The sequence below is a fragment of the Monodon monoceros genome, unplaced genomic scaffold (genome assembly GCF_005190385.1).
Source record: "Monodon monoceros isolate NGI ecotype Baffin Bay Population unplaced genomic scaffold, NGI_Narwhal_1 Super_Scaffold_1, whole genome shotgun sequence".
NCBI lineage: Eukaryota > Metazoa > Chordata > Mammalia > Artiodactyla > Monodontidae > Monodon > Monodon monoceros.
In genome coordinates, this window is record NW_021703765.1 from 63,220,643 (window position 1) to 63,235,595 (window position 14,953).

The following is a 14,953-nucleotide window of genomic DNA, read 5'->3' on the forward strand; positions in this document are numbered from 1 at the left end:
ATTCTACCTATGATTTGTTGTTTCATAATAGCCAAAAAGTCCAAAAGGAGAATTTTCAGCAGCAGCTCACAATTCTGATGAACTGATCATGTTCAGCGGAAAATGTCCATTAAAAATAAATAAACAAGGGCTTCCCTGGTGGCGCAGTGGTTGAGAGTCCGCCTGCCGATGCAGGGGACACGGGTTCGTGCCCCGGTCCGGGAAGATCCCACATGCGCGGAGCGGCTGGGCCCGTGAGCCATGGCCGCTGAGCCTGCGCATCCGAAGCCTGTGCTCCGCAACGGGAGAGGCCACAACAATGAGAGGCCCGCGTACCGCAAATAAATAAATAAATAAATAAACAAGGAAAATGGAAGGAGGGTAAAGCAAAAAAGCAGCCTAACCTGGAAGGAACAAGATCTGGGTTCCAGGGACTTCCCTGGTGGCGCAGTGGTTAAGAATCCACCTGCCAATGCAGGGGACACGGGTTCGAGCCCTGGTACGGGAAAAGCCTGTGCACCACAACTACTGAGCCTGCGCTCTAGAGCCCGCAAGCCACAACTACTGAGCCTGTGTGCCACAACTACTGAAGCCCACACGCTTCGAGCCCATGCTCCACAACAAAAGAAGCCACCGCAATGAGAAGCCCGTGCACCGCAATGAAGAGTAGCCCCCGCTTGCCGCAACTAGAGAAAGCCCGCGCGCAGCAACAAAGACCCAATGCAGCCAAAGATAAATAAACAAAATTAATTAATTAATTTTTAAAAATGTTAAAAAAAATAAAAAAAGATCTGGGTTCCAGCCCAGAGTCAATTGCTTACTAGCTTTCTCATCTTAACTCCTCAATCTCAGTTTTCACATCTATAAATTCATGATAATAAATGCCTGTCCACAAGAGGAGATGTGAGGAGCAAAAGAGATCAAGTGAAAACCTGAAAACTAAAGTTCAAATGTAAAATAATATTACACTCTCCCCATTCAAACCAAAAATGCAGAGTTAAACTCTCTGATAACAAACAAGCAAAACAAAGCTTATAAAAACCATGAAAAGAGAATGGGAGGAGACATACAACATGTTTACAGTAATTGTCTGTGATGCTGGAATCAGAAAGGATTTTATACTCTTCTCCATACTAGATCTACATTTCCCTGGTGACACGGATTATTAAAATAATGGAAAAAGTAACAGACTTTTTAAAAAATAATATCTTACCAAACTTTTCTTCAGTCGCCACATATCCCCACGGCCAATATATTGATCCTTAAAGGTTAATTCCACTAGGTCAAGGGTCACATCCTAAAAGGGATAATCAAATATATGTCTCTCCTTTACTCTGCCATACTTTATAGTCTAAGATAACACTCACTCACCATGGAGAAACCTTTTGACAAAAGAACAACTACTGGAAGACCATTCAGTAGTAGAACCCTGACAAACAGAATTTTACCCTGCCCAAGAAGGCTTTGGAGGACAGGTAAGTCTCCAACAGATACTATAGCTGCTGTATCATGTGTGGTTAAGTGCAAAGGGCACCAGAGTAGTGATTCTGTGTTTTAGTCTTGATTCTGGCACACAAACACGACATTGAACTGTGGGCTTTATTTCCCTAGATAATGTCAACAATTGGACAACGATTTTTACCTCTTAATTTTATAGCATCATTTCTCAAAGAAAAAAAAGAACACATAAAGAAATGTTAGTATTTTTATAGAAAATTTTACATTTAGCTTCACAAACACACATATACATACAGAATCTTTTTAGGACAAGATTTTTAAAAAGGGGTGAGGATTTTAAATGCAACCTACATTCTACCTATAATCTAAATGACCTATGTATGACCACATATTTAATAGCCTAACACTATACTTAAGTAACTCATTATTTCCTTAGAGACCTAATCTTGAGGAAGGGTGTTAATCATTCCTCAAAAGATATTCAAATCCAGAACAAAGACACACCTTAGGGTCTACGACATTCACATACACATCTTGATAAGGTCTTAGCCGAAACACTTGAGTCACCGTCTGGTCCACACTGATAGTTTCTGAAACGGAGAAGGAATCTGGATCAGGTAAATATATTCGAATCCATAACTACTCAGACATTCAACAAACAACATCCTTTGCCAAGGGCAAGACATGTTGTCAGCCTTCAACAGCTTAAAACTTAGAGAGTTCTCTGCTTTTCAGGTGAAATAAGACCTGAACCCAAGCAATTAAAAAATGAGAGACAAACAAATAATACAGAGAGACAGAGATAGAGACAGACAGAGAGAGAGAAAGGAAAGAAATTAAGAAGCAACATAAGAAAGTTCGAAGGGTTGTGAAAATTCAGAAGAGGAAATCATTCTTTTGGAATGAAAGTAGCAGGGGTAGTTAAGGAAGAAATAAACTTTTCGATGAGCCCTTAAGTCTGGTAAGTAAGAAACTTAACAGGTGGCAGGAGATGAGGTAAGAGTAAGAAGGACACTCAGGATCTAGATTTTACTGACTGTTTTCCCAACAAGTTAAAAAATACAAAAGAAGTGGTTGACACCAAAATCCTTTAGAGCAAATTAAAAGTTTTTCCTTTTCTTTTAAGTGCCAGTTAAGGAAATACTTAATAGCTATCAATAAACATTTTAGTTCCTTGATCAGTACGGTATAGTCATTAGAGGAAAAAAGAAAGGATTTGGATCCAGAATGAATAAGTAGAATCACTGCTCTGGCTCCTTCACTTACTGACTCCAGGCAAGCCCACTCATACCGGTAAGACAAAGCTTCCTCACTCTATCAAGAGTTGGTGGGAAAATCAAGAAAGCTAAATGACAAACAGGGTTTCCCTTGTGGCGCAGTGGTTGAGAATCTGCCTGCTAATGCAGGGGACACGGGTTCGAGCCCTGGTCTGGGAGGATCCCACATGCCGCGGAGCAACTAGGCCCGTGAGCCACAACTACTGAGCTTGCGCGTCTGGAGCCTGTGCTCCGCAACAAGAGAGGCCGTGATAGTGAGAGGCCCGCGCACCGCGATGAGGAGTGGCCCCCGCTTGCCACAACTAGAGAAAGCCCTTGCACAGAAACAAGGACCCAACACAGCAAAAAAAATAATTTTTTAAAAAAAAATGACAAACAGCTCCCAGTACAGTGCCTTGCACAAGTGGCAGGTAATCAACAATATATGTTCCTCCCCTGCCCCAACCCAAAGTAGGTACTTAAATATTTTGTGAAGAAAATATAATATTGAGAAAAGCATGCTTTGCCAACAATCTTTAAGTGTAAATCTTCACCTATTCAGATTAACCGTCCTCTTGACTCTAAATATAGTTTTTTCAGTGCCCTCAAGATGCTAACAAATGAGATTCCTTGGCAATTTTGATATCTGACAATTTTTTTTTTTAGCAGGAACACAATTTGATAAGGAGAGAAGTACTGTGCCCTCATTCTCAGAGACTGTGAAGAGGGGTTTCTTACAGTTTCTCAAACAGTAAAGTGTAAAAATCTTAGAGAAGCGAGATGGAATTTTTACCTTTCTGCAAATCCTCCTTAAGTGACTTGACCTGCAAAAGCAGAGGGCTGGGGAAAAAAAGAAAAGCAACAGAGAGAAGGGATGTTGTCAGCAGTAACTAACCAGCTTTCTTCACCACCCACAAAACACAAACAGATCACTCTGGACATATTCTAACTGGCAGCACAACAATGGGAGAAAGTTCCCTTAGAAAACAAACCCTGCACTTGTATTAAAGGAAATGGATAAATGCTACAGAATTGTTCAGAGTTGTCATCTCAGCTTTAAAAACAAAAAGAATGGACCACTTTTTAAAAGATGATTGGTTTATCAAATCCTGGAGGGCAGGAGCATTTTTATCCAAAGGCAAAGAGCCATCTTCCCCTTCAATCCCCTTAGACAAAATATCACCTGGAAAGAGAGGGCTGCCCAGTTAGTTCCCTGCTCCTGTCGGAAGCTCACCTGTACTCATCGTTGGGGTGAGCAATCTCCACAATGTCTCCAAGCTTGATGTAAGGAAACACTTTGGGGTTCACGACTAGCTCATCATCTGAAAGACAATTCAGCCATCTCAGGCAGCAAAGAACTCGGGCAGCAGGTTGCTCTGTATGTTTTCACGCGGGGTCCTTACAACCCCATCATTTGGTATTATGACCCCATCTCGCAAGATGAAGTTCCATTTAAAATTGAGATTTAGCTCAACTGAAGGATTTGCACAGGAATCCAGAGCTAGTGAGTAGTTGAGGGGGACGGTGTTCGGGGACCTTTGTCTCCAGAGCTTTTCCTACTAGCCCACTGCTCCCAAGGAGAGGGTAACTCTTCTTCTCTGGGAATTAGGCCTCTGCGGCAATCCTTGACTCCCTCAAATAACATGTATCTGGCATATGCCAGGAACAAAACAGCCGGGGTCCCACATACAGCAAAATCCTTTCTATTTACAGTGTTCGCAGAACTTCTAAAAATACTGTCTGAATGTGACCCTCACAATAAATCTTTGGATCTAACAGAAGCAAGGAAATGACCTAGGAGATAAAGCAACTTGCCAAAGGGTAGATAGCTAGTAACAGTACACCAGGACTGGTTACTAGTCCAGGGTTCCTAAACAAACCACCTCTTACACATGAAAATCAAGCCAGATAAAACACCCTGGACTTTGGAGGGCAGCACCTGATCAGGGGAAAACTTCATATATCCGTTCACATTAGAGTCCAATGAGACCTTTAAAATATAAGGAGAATGTGATTTCATATGTTTATCTACCCCTGCCCCCCACTGGGGGTGGGGGAGAATTCTTTCAAATATAACAAACTCAGGATCATAAAGATAGGGTGATTTTTTTTTTTTTTCTGTTTTAGCTTTTAGGGAAAGACATGGCCTTCAGTTATGCTAAAACCATGACAAATAAGTATGTCCATATTTCAAATATAATCAGACCCAACAAAAATTCAGCCTAGGAAAGCGAAGTACTGGGTTAATCCCACAGTTGCTTTTTTTTGTGTGTGTGTGTGTATTGTTTCCATTGATAGATGTATACCAAATTCTCGATGAAGTCTTCCTCTAACTTCCACAGTCTGAATTAAGCTCCCTGAACACATATTCCTTCCTGCTCCATTTTATCATTTCCTTTTTGCATGTCTGTCTCATCAAGCTGAAAGCTCTGTAGGGAGAAGTGACCTTGTCATATTCAAAATCTTTATGTTTGGTACAGGTATGTACTTAATAAATACTTGTTGGATGTACTTTTTAAATTTGATTTTTACTTTACTCATAGAAATACAGTTGATTTACAATATTGTGTTAGTTTTCAGTTGTTCAGCATAGTGATTCAGTATTTTTGCAGAACATATTCCATTATAGGTTATTACAAGATAACAAGTGTATTCCCTGTGCTATGTAGTATATCCTTGTTGCTTATCTATATATAGTAGTTTGTATCTGTTAATCCCATACGCCTAATTGTCCCTCCCCCCTTCAGTAACCACAGGTTTGTTTTCTATGTCTGTGAGTCTGTTTCTGTTTTTTAAATAAATTTATTTATTCATTCATTTATTTATTTATTTATGGCTGCATTGGGTCTTTGTTGCTGCGTGCAAGCTTTCTCTAGTTGTGGCGAGCGGGGGCTACTCTCCCTTGCAGGCGGGGGCTTCTCATCGCATTGGCTTCTCTTGTTGCAGAGCACAGGCTCTAGGTGTGCAGGCTTCAGTAGTTGTGGCACGCGGGCTCAGTAGCTGTGGCTCTTGGGGTCTAGAGCACAGGCTCAGTAGTTGTAGCGCATGGGCTTAGTTGCACCGCAGCATGTGGGATCTTCCCAGACCAGGGTTCAAAGCCCTGTTCCCTGCATTGGCAGGTGGATTCTTAACCACTGCGCCACCACGGAAGCCCTCTGTTCCTGTTTTACATGTACATTCATTTGTATTATTTTTTAGATTCCACACATAAGTGATATAATATAGTATTTGTCTTTGTCTAACTTATTTCACTAAGCATAATATTCTCTACTTCCATCCATGTTGCTACAAATGGCAGTATTTCATTCTTTTTTATGACTGAGTAATATTGCTGGATGTATTTTATTTATTTATTTTTCTTTATAGTCCTGCAGCAGACTGGGTACAGCACAGAGCTACCTTTGTCTTGTACACGTGAAAAAGAAGACTCGCATACATTGTATATACACTGTATATACTGTAGCCTTGTATCTTTCCCTCCTCTGTCAAAAGTTATTTCTGTTGTGCGTTCAATTCTGCTCCACAAACGTTTAGGCAGCTTCAGCTGCATACAAAGTACAGTGTTAACAACAGACTCTGGTTTTAGCAGAAATAGTGTTTTAAATATAGCAATGCTTAGTATATCCTTGTCCTGGTAATTACAATGGCTACATTTATTAAGCAGGTCAAAGGAGCCTGGTACTCTACTAAATACTATACATACATCATTTTACTTTATTCCCGTAAGACCTTATGATATAGAAACTATTATTTTCCCTTTTTGGCAGTCCTGGCCTTTGGGTGTCTTATACATATATAACACAGGAGCAAATACATAATAAAATACAATTTTAAAAACACTCACTGTGTTGTTAATTCTAATTTCTGAAGTAAATAAGGTTGTTAGGATAGAGGGAAATTTATTCCTTTACGAAAGAAAAAAAATCATATGAGTAGGTGCTTTCCTATTCTACAGGTTTATAGACTCAAGGTGCTAAGAGAAATGGAGAAATTATTCTAAAGAGCTGGAATTTGTAGTTAAGGTAAACTAGGGGCTTGCCTGAGGTCACAGGGAAAGTTAGAGGCAGAGCTGATACCGGATTCATGTTTAACACAGGACAAGATGCTGTGTCCTGCCCCATCTCACCATGCTTCAGAGCCAGGCAAAGGTTCATGCTTTGATCATACCTGTCTTATGCACATCCACTACTTCTTTCATTAAACATAAGTTTCTCTTATCTGCCAAACCAGTGCATACTGGAATTTTGCAGAACATACACAGTAAATAAGTAATAAAAAGATACAAACAAATCAACAAGGACCTAGCACAGAGAACTATATTCAATATCTTGTAATAACCTGTAATGGAAAAGAATATCTTAAAAAAAAATCTATTTATAGGTATATATATCTATATATCTGAATCACTTTGCTATACATCTGAAACACAACACTGTAAATTAACTATACATTAATAAAAAAATTTAAAAAACTAAAACAAATGAAGAGTAGTAAGCTGGCAATATTCACAAAGTTTGTTAAAATGCAGGATGCAAATGCTTCTAGAAGGGGCCTGCTACTCTCCCCACTACAGTATCACTTGCTGCTTCACTCAGTTAAGCTACCTGCTTAGCCTCGATTGTCACGAGTCAGTTTGAAAATTTCAAGGCACTGGACACATCAGAACCTCGGCCAACTTACGCAACCCCCCTAAGACCAATCAATACTGACCACTGCCCCCAAAGCCCTTCTTGTGGATGACAAGTTTGTAGACCTTTGTTGTTCTCATCTTGTACTGTTGTTTCCTTCAGCTGTTCCAGGCTTGGGGGAGAGAAATCATCTTGCCTCCCTGCCAGTGAAACACAAACAAAAAGGCTGGAATGTCAGACTTTTCTTTGCAACTGCTCTTTGATTTCAGGGCAGTGAAAATACTGCCCTTGCTCAGCTGAGAGGTGGCACCAACCCTCGGATGAAATCACTCCTCCAATTACCAGGAGGGACGTTGAACAAACAGAACCAGTGAATCTGGAAACGAAAGGGAATTCGGGCCAGGGTCTAGTCCAACCTCCAAGAAGATATTTTATCACACCCTAAAGGGAAAACTTGGAGTGAATGAGGCATTCATTACCTTGCCTCTATATAAACCAATAACACCCAAATATTAAAGAGATCTTAAAAGAGCTTAGGCACACAATCTGTAGATGAGGAAAGTGAGAGCCAGCGCAAGGGACTTGCCCAAGGTCTCTGAGACAGAGAGGCATTCCCACTGCTCACGTTTCGCCATCGATGTCCTGGGCAAGAAGAGTGTAAACAGAGGAAGGCTCATTCCCCAAACCTCCATCTGCACAAACTCTCAGTGGTTCCTCCCCGCACCCCCCATCCCCATTTCATAGCTGAAGCCACGGAGGCTCAGAGACGGAAGAGACTTGCCTAAGGTCACACAGGGGGTTGGGGGTGGGGCCAGGTTTCGAACCTGGGCCCCGGCCCCCTTCCTCCTGCTCCCCAAACCCGGGCCCCGGGCGGGCAGCTCCACTCACCCGCAGCTCCGGAGCCCCTTCCCGCTTGAGGCCGGGGTTCCGGGGTCCGGACCCTGGCCAGGGCCCCCAGGCCTCCTCGGGACGCCCCGCCTACGCCCGCAGAGCCTGTGCAGATCCCGAGCCAGAGCTGCAGGCGCCAGCCGCCCCGCCCCGGCCACCAAGCGCTCACCTGAGAAGCCGCGCGGCTCCGGTGGCTCCGCCCCGGGGCACCGCCCCCTTCCCGCCCACCCGCCCTGGGCCGCTCTGGCCGGGCCTCCGCCTCGTCTCGGTGTCCGCGCCACTTCCCCATCCGGGGCTCGTGCCGGGGGCGGGGCCTCGCGTGAGGCCTGTAGGTCGGGCTGCGCACCTGCGTTTCCCGCTCCCGAGCCTGAGGGCCGTCGTCCCGGGAAAGGAAATCCTTTTCCTCCAGACGTTCCGAAATAGATCCGAGCACAAGCGGTTCTCTTCCGACCTAGTGATTTCCTCAACAGGGCAAACTCGGGCGAATGTCCCCGGATCTGTAAACGATGTTATGGACCCTCACCAGGCCTCTCAGGGCTACTGAGAGGCACAAAATAGAGTTTCTGGGAGAACTTTTGTAAAATGCAAAGGGCTAAGCACGTGCGATGGCCCCTGCTGGGAAGTATCCACTTGAGGGGCTTTTCAAATCCTTCCAAACCCCAAGTGGTGTTCCGTGCTTCTCTGGTTGTTAACAATAGCTACCAGAGCTGTCACAGACATTCTTATGTAATCGTCACATCTCTCTTAGGTGGCATATACTATCTCATTTCACAGACAGGGGAACAGGCTGAGGACACCAAACTCCTTCAAGGACAGATCTTGACCCAGTGGAGTCCAACTTGGCTCCGAAGGCTGAGCGTTTAACCAGCATCCTCGTGTCTCACCCAAGGGTTCAGCCTAAGCCCTTATCTGTTGGGACATCTTTCTCTTCTCGAGTTAAAAATCAGAGCTGTGTGGGCAGTGCCTGAAGCTGGCCAAGGGCTGCTGGCAAGTTGCCAGCTCCATCTAATTGACCAACCGTTTTCAGAAATTTTCTGAATGTTGAAATAAAAAAAGCATCACATACCACAGAAGGACTAGGGAGTGAGTGAAGGATTCGATTCGGAAGTTAACTCTTAAATAATTGTAATTTTTAAATTTTTTTTATTTATTTATTTTTGCGGTACGCGGGCCTCTCACTGTTGTGTCTCCCATTGTGGAGCACAGGCTCCGGACGCGCAGGCTCAGCGGCCATGGCTCACCACGGGCCCAGCCGCTCCGCGGCATGTGGAATCTTCCCGGACCGGACACGAACCCATGTCCCCTGCATCGGCAGGCGGACTCTCAACCACTGCGCCACCAGGGAAGACCTAATTGTAATTTTTTAATAGTAAAGAAAAACATGTAATCAAGCAGACTGCAACAGTTGCAAAACCTGTCAAGGATAAAATGTTAAATATAAAATACATGTTTATGTTGCCAATTCGGGGGGCACACCCAGATCCCCCAGGCTGTTTTTCAGTAGCTGAAGTCCTTCCATCCCAGAGTTTAGGGGACTCTCTGTCCCTGGCCCTCAGGGGAATTTGATTCTGTCTCCTGAGAGATGTCCATAATTGGTGTGTTGTATCTTGGAAATACAAATATTTCACTTTTTAATTTGCAAAAATTTGTAAAAAACCTTGACGAGTTTTGAGATTTTAAAAAATTGCCTAGGGAATTCCCTGGTGGTCCAGTGGTTAGGACTCCATGATCTCACTGCTGAGGGCACGGGTTCAGTCCCTGGTGGGGGAACTAAGATCCCACAAGCCATGTGGCCAAAAAAGTCTAAAGCTGGTCAAAGTTAGGGGTTAGGGAAGGCTGGAGGGGGTAGCTCCCAGACTGGAGAGCCAATGGCCTTCATTCTACAATGTACAATCACTGTGCTACAACCACATGGAGGATTGCCTGTTTTTAGCTGTGTGGCTTTGCACAGGATACTTCTCTTTCCTCAAATTTCTCCCCTGACAGATGGGAATAAAAAGTACGTGTTCCTCCTCCTTCACAAGGTGTTTGAGGGCCAAGTAAGGTGAGGGACATGTTAAGTCTTTGAAATTAGAAGAACTTAAAGTGCCAAGTAAATGTCACCAAAAGCATGGAATTTGTCAGGAAATTGGCTCTTCTCGACTTTTAGGGGATTGAATTATATATATGATGCTTCTTTGGGGTCTCTTTGTGCTTAACACAGAGCTAGGAGCAAGACTGGGACTAGGGTGTGGTGGGTGGGGCTAATGAGACACTTGCCTTATTTAGAGCACAAAATGCTAAGAGGGTGCCAAAAAACTCAGCAATGTAAATAATGTGGTTTTTGTTTTTAAAAAAAGAATACAAAAAATCCACGTTGAACAACATAACACATTTTTAAAGACGAGATCAATAATGGTGCCGTGCAGTAATATTAGATCCTGAGGGAAAAGACAAACCAGTAACACTGAGCTTCTCAGATCCTCCTCTATAGGCACGTAGTTGCCTGAGAAAGAACTTGAGGACTTGGCTACTATAAGTGTAGAAATGTTCTAAAGTGAATTTCTAGTTAATTCATCCCAGTAGCATCTGTGGTAGCCTATATGTGAACTGTGTATGTATATAGACGATGGATGGACTTACAGGCTGTAAACAATAGGGTTGGCATTTAGGTGTGTATATCTCCAGCCCTAACTAAAGCTGAGAAAACCACTGTCTTAGATAAAATGGTCCACATGTTGACTGGTTCAAGGATACGTTAATTAGAGAGGAGAAAGTTAAAATCTCCCCACAAACCACCAAACCTCTAGCTCTCTACTCAGCCAAGTTGATAAGCTCCAAGAGACAACAGATTTCTGTTTAACACAGGGCTGTGTGATTTGGGGATTGATTGCATTCTCTGGATCGTCTCAATTCCCTCTTGAATAAACGTTCTTTTCCTTCCTTCAAATATCTGTTGAGTGCCTGCTTGTGCAGGACACTGCTCTAGGTACTGAGCAAAGAATGATGAACAAAACAGACAAGGGCGCGAGGGACAGATGATAAACAAGTCGATAAACACGAAATAGCAATTTTGGCTACTGTTAAAGCTATGAAGAAATTAAAACAAGATGCCAGAAAGGAGATGGATCAGGGGAGTGACATGATCTAAAATACTGATTCCAGGTATAAAAAGATATCTTGGGCTGCCAGGGTAGAAGCCGGGAGGCCTGGAGAGTTGCAGCCGTTCGGGCCAGAAAAGAGACTGGACCAGAGTGGTCTCAGTGGAGTCAGACACTGGACCTGAAACTCAGCAGGAGCGGAGTCAGAAGATGTGTTCCCCTTTAAGAGTCCTGGCCGCAGGGGCGGGGCAGAGGCCGCTGGAGCTAGCCGAGGGCGGGAGGCTCCACGCGGGAAGAGCCGCCCCAGGAGAGCGCGCGCGCAGTGCGGGGGCGGGACCTGGGCGAGTCCGCATGGCTAGCTCGGGCCCCGGATGAGGAAGTGCGGGGCGACCATAGAGACGAAGAGGCGGCGGTGGCCGGAGCGTCCCCGGGCTCTCGGCTCCGCAGGCTCAGGTAGACTTGGAGGCTACGGGGCAGTGGCTGCAGAGGCTGGGCTGGCGGGGCGAGCGCGGGCCGCGGAGCCGACCTGAGGGTAAGAGGCTGGGGGCGGGAAGGCTTCGGGCGTAGCCGCCCCGCCCCACTCCAGTCTGAGTGGACCCTTCGCCGGGCGGTGCAGGCTGAAGGGGAGCCCGGGCCCCCCGCCCTCTCGGGGCGCCGAAGGGAACGCAGGCTGCGCTGCAGGCGCGGAGCGACCCGGGGAGAGGGAGGAGACCAGGCCCCGCGTCGCGAAGGGAAAACGGCTTCTCCGAGTCATGGCTCCGGCGGGGGAGAACGATTCCTCTTCGACCTCGATACGGCGGGGGACCCCCAACTTCTCTCCTCGGGGCGGGCGACGCCCCTTGTCGTGGGCGAACGCGCTTCTCCGGCTGCGGCGCGCTTGTCAGCAGAGGGAGACCCGCTCCCGGGGTGCGAGAGGGCGATTCTGAACTTATTTTCAGGAGGGATAAGATCTCTCTCGATTTGGTCAGCGCCCCCCAGGTGGAGAGGAAGACTCAAGTTGCCTAAAAGTGACAGGGGGCTTTTCCTTCCCTGTAAAAGATAGACTTATCTTCCCTTCTTTATTTTTTATTTTTACCCTGATACAGAGGGAGGAAGACCCTGAATTTACTTTATGGTGTTAGTCAGCCTTTCTCCCCTCCCCCAGTCGTGTCCACAGAGGGAGCCTCACTTCTCCGCCCCCGAGCTTCTTGGTGTGCCTGGAGCTCTTTTCCCTCGCACAGTGAAGAGCGTGGCGTTTGAAGTGTGATGGATGCAAGCCCGCGTGTGTCCCACTTCCCACCTTTGTGACCTTGACTCATTTCTTAACCTTTTGTCAGTCCTCCCATCTCTAATTTGGGTACTCTCGTCAAAGAATTGTCCTAAGGGCTAAAGGAAATTTTGTGTAAGTGCTTAGTACATAGTAACCTTTTGGAAAACTGTTGCTATTACTGTTACTTAATTTTTTTTTTTTAAAGGAAACTAGTACCTTCCACAGAGAAACACAGATTTTTCCATGCATGTCTCCTCCTCCCATCCCTCCCCACCCCCTATCACTTTCTGAGGAGGCATTTCCCCGGGGCAGAGAGACACTTGTACTGTCTTAGATCCGACCACACTTCCCAAATTAACAAAGAGGGTCTCAGAATAATCTGCAAAAAAGACTGCTTTTGGAAGCAGGTCTGTACTCCAAGAGGGAGACCTGATAGGAGAAGCCAACCTTTCCTTTGTCCACAGAAGCTATCACTCCTTCCCGACTGGTTAGAGATGCCCTCTCCCACTCCCCCTACTTGCTCTAGTGACGAAAAAGCTTCCTTCTATCTGATGTGCACACCCCCCTACACCCAAGATGGAGATTCCAACTTCTTTCTCTTGCTCTCCCAAGAAAAATAAGACTCTAGACCTATGAGAGGAGGACGCTTTCCTGCTGTATATTTGGAGTGGCACAGATGGTTTCTTTTCTCCCCTTCCTTTGAAAAAGGGATGAAAATCTTTTATGCAGACTCTGTCAGTAGAAATCAGGAGCATTTTCACTGTTTCACTCCCCATGTGGAGACAGAGGGATCCTTTTTCTGCATGCTGATAAAGGGAGGAACGGGGGAAGCCGTGCTTGATGCTATTGAGATTTCTTGTGCACTCCGTAGGGAAGAGCCAGGCCCTGTTCAGTATATGGACTTCCCTGCCCCACTTTCAGTTTGTCTAGAGATCTTCTTCAAAGATTCTTCTTTATCTGTTACTCAAGGAGAGGCCCCCTTCTCCGAATTCCCTCAGGGAGGGATTGGCTACAGTGTCCGAATCTTTGGAAAAGAAAGCCCCTTTCTCAAGGTGAAAGGAGTGTGGTGAACTTCTGAGGGCCTGATCGTTATTGTGAGTATTGTCCCTTGTCACAAGTGTGGTAGTGCCTAGTGTTATTAACTGCTTCGTTTGGTTAAGAGCAGCCCCTTTGCTTTTGGAATTAAAGGGAAGGGAGACCATCAGATGGGATTATTGGGGCACATGGCTTTCTGTTCTGTTTTCTTTGTTTGATTTTTTTTTCTTTTGCTTACTGCTGTAAACTTTGTACCCCCAGAACTTTTGTTTTGGGGCATGTTTGAATGACGAAAGTTGCCACTTTGTCAGGTTTTTAGTATTATAAAACGTATTCTAATGAGGTTGAGAGCTGCAATGTTAATCTTTCATTCGTAGTTTCCCCATCCTCCCCTTGGCTTTTGTTATTTGGTGGGATGGGAATTAACACTTCCAAATTGCCTGAAGACACACTGAAGAACAGCTTTCTATCTTTTTCGTATGTAAAGTGTTCTTAAATTACCTCGTTTGCCCTTGAGTACTTGCAGTGGGGATTAGTCTGAGCTCTGAACCACTTTTGTTGGTGTCTGTAGGTCTGCTGTGCTGAAACAAACTGGAGTAGAAAAGTTATTTAGAGTCTTGGGATTTTTACGGGTAACACAATGCTTTGCGATTATTTTGTTTAATTTGTCCATTTTACATGTGAAAAACAAGCCCAGGAAAGTTCAGTGACACACTCAAGGCCGTGCAGCTAGTAAGCGAGAGGCAGGATAGGGACCCTGGTCTCCCAGCTTGGAGACCAACAACTAGACTGCTTCCCAGCACTGATTCTGCATTTGAAGCAGAAAGACTGGGAGATGATAATTCTCAATTCAAAGGGCTTTCTTCTTTTATTGGAATAATTGTACTGCATACTCCTTATAAACGTTAGTCTTCACCCCCATCCCCACCCCTGGGATAAATCCATCCCCTAAACAATGTAATTCTTATTTGTGTTAATGGTAAAGATGACAAGCCAGTAGCAGCAGGAGAGAGTTGTTTGTGAATTTATGGGTTATTTTCTGCTTATACCTCAAACTAGGTAATTATCTGTGTCTTCACCCAGTAGGTTGGTTATAAATCATTAGTAAGGATTAAGCCATAAATCCCTGTCTACATTTTATAAGCATGTGTTACTCTTTCCGCTTACTTCAAGTTTATTTAACACTTTAGTGTAAAAACTTTTATGATTGAGGGAGAGAGCTGACATTTGGAAAGATACTGATAAAGGGATAATATACTTACCGGTTATTCTTTATTGCTTCATATTTGGATCTTGAGATATAACGTTTTAAAAAAATTTTAACACGTGTGATAGACGCTCATTGTTAAAAAAAAAAAGTACAACATGCAGATAAGTCAT

At 44.6% G+C, this 14,953-nt stretch overlaps 2 protein-coding genes across 18 annotated transcripts in view; one reads left to right on the forward strand and one right to left on the reverse strand.

Moving 5' to 3' along the window:
• The window catches only part of DEPDC5 (DEP domain containing 5), a 92,130-nt gene extending 83,733 nt beyond the window's left edge, over window positions 1–8,397 (reverse strand). For 11 of the 12 annotated variants that reach the window (XR_003793775.1, XM_029224390.1, XM_029224378.1 and 8 more), the window contains exons 1-6: window positions 8,210–8,357; window positions 7,404–7,521; window positions 3,928–4,015; window positions 3,487–3,533; window positions 1,942–2,027; window positions 1,193–1,276 (exon numbers count right to left, since the gene is read on the reverse strand). Coding sequence is in view for 11 of the 12 variants with exons in the window: in XM_029224390.1 (XP_029080223.1) it covers window positions 1,193–1,276; window positions 1,942–2,027; window positions 3,487–3,533; window positions 3,928–4,015; window positions 7,404–7,461 (363 nt within the window). In the remaining variant the exon portion in view is untranslated. Of the gene's footprint in view, window positions 1–1,192; window positions 1,277–1,941; window positions 2,028–3,486; window positions 3,534–3,927; window positions 4,016–7,403; window positions 7,522–8,209; window positions 8,358–8,378 lie in introns of those variants that run through there. The other variant, XM_029224348.1, reaches the window with a different exon arrangement.
• Window positions 8,398–11,688: 3,291 nt separating this feature from the next.
• The window catches only part of PRR14L (proline rich 14 like), a 57,024-nt gene continuing 53,759 nt past the window's right edge, over window positions 11,689–14,953 (forward strand). For 4 of the 6 annotated variants that reach the window (XM_029219332.1, XM_029219369.1, XM_029219357.1 and 1 more), the window contains exon 1: window positions 11,712–11,821. The gene's annotated coding sequence lies outside the window, so the exon portion shown is untranslated. Of the gene's footprint in view, window positions 11,822–13,507; window positions 13,633–14,953 lie in introns of all 6 variants that reach the window. The other 2 variants (XM_029219342.1, XM_029219350.1) reach the window with 2 other exon arrangements.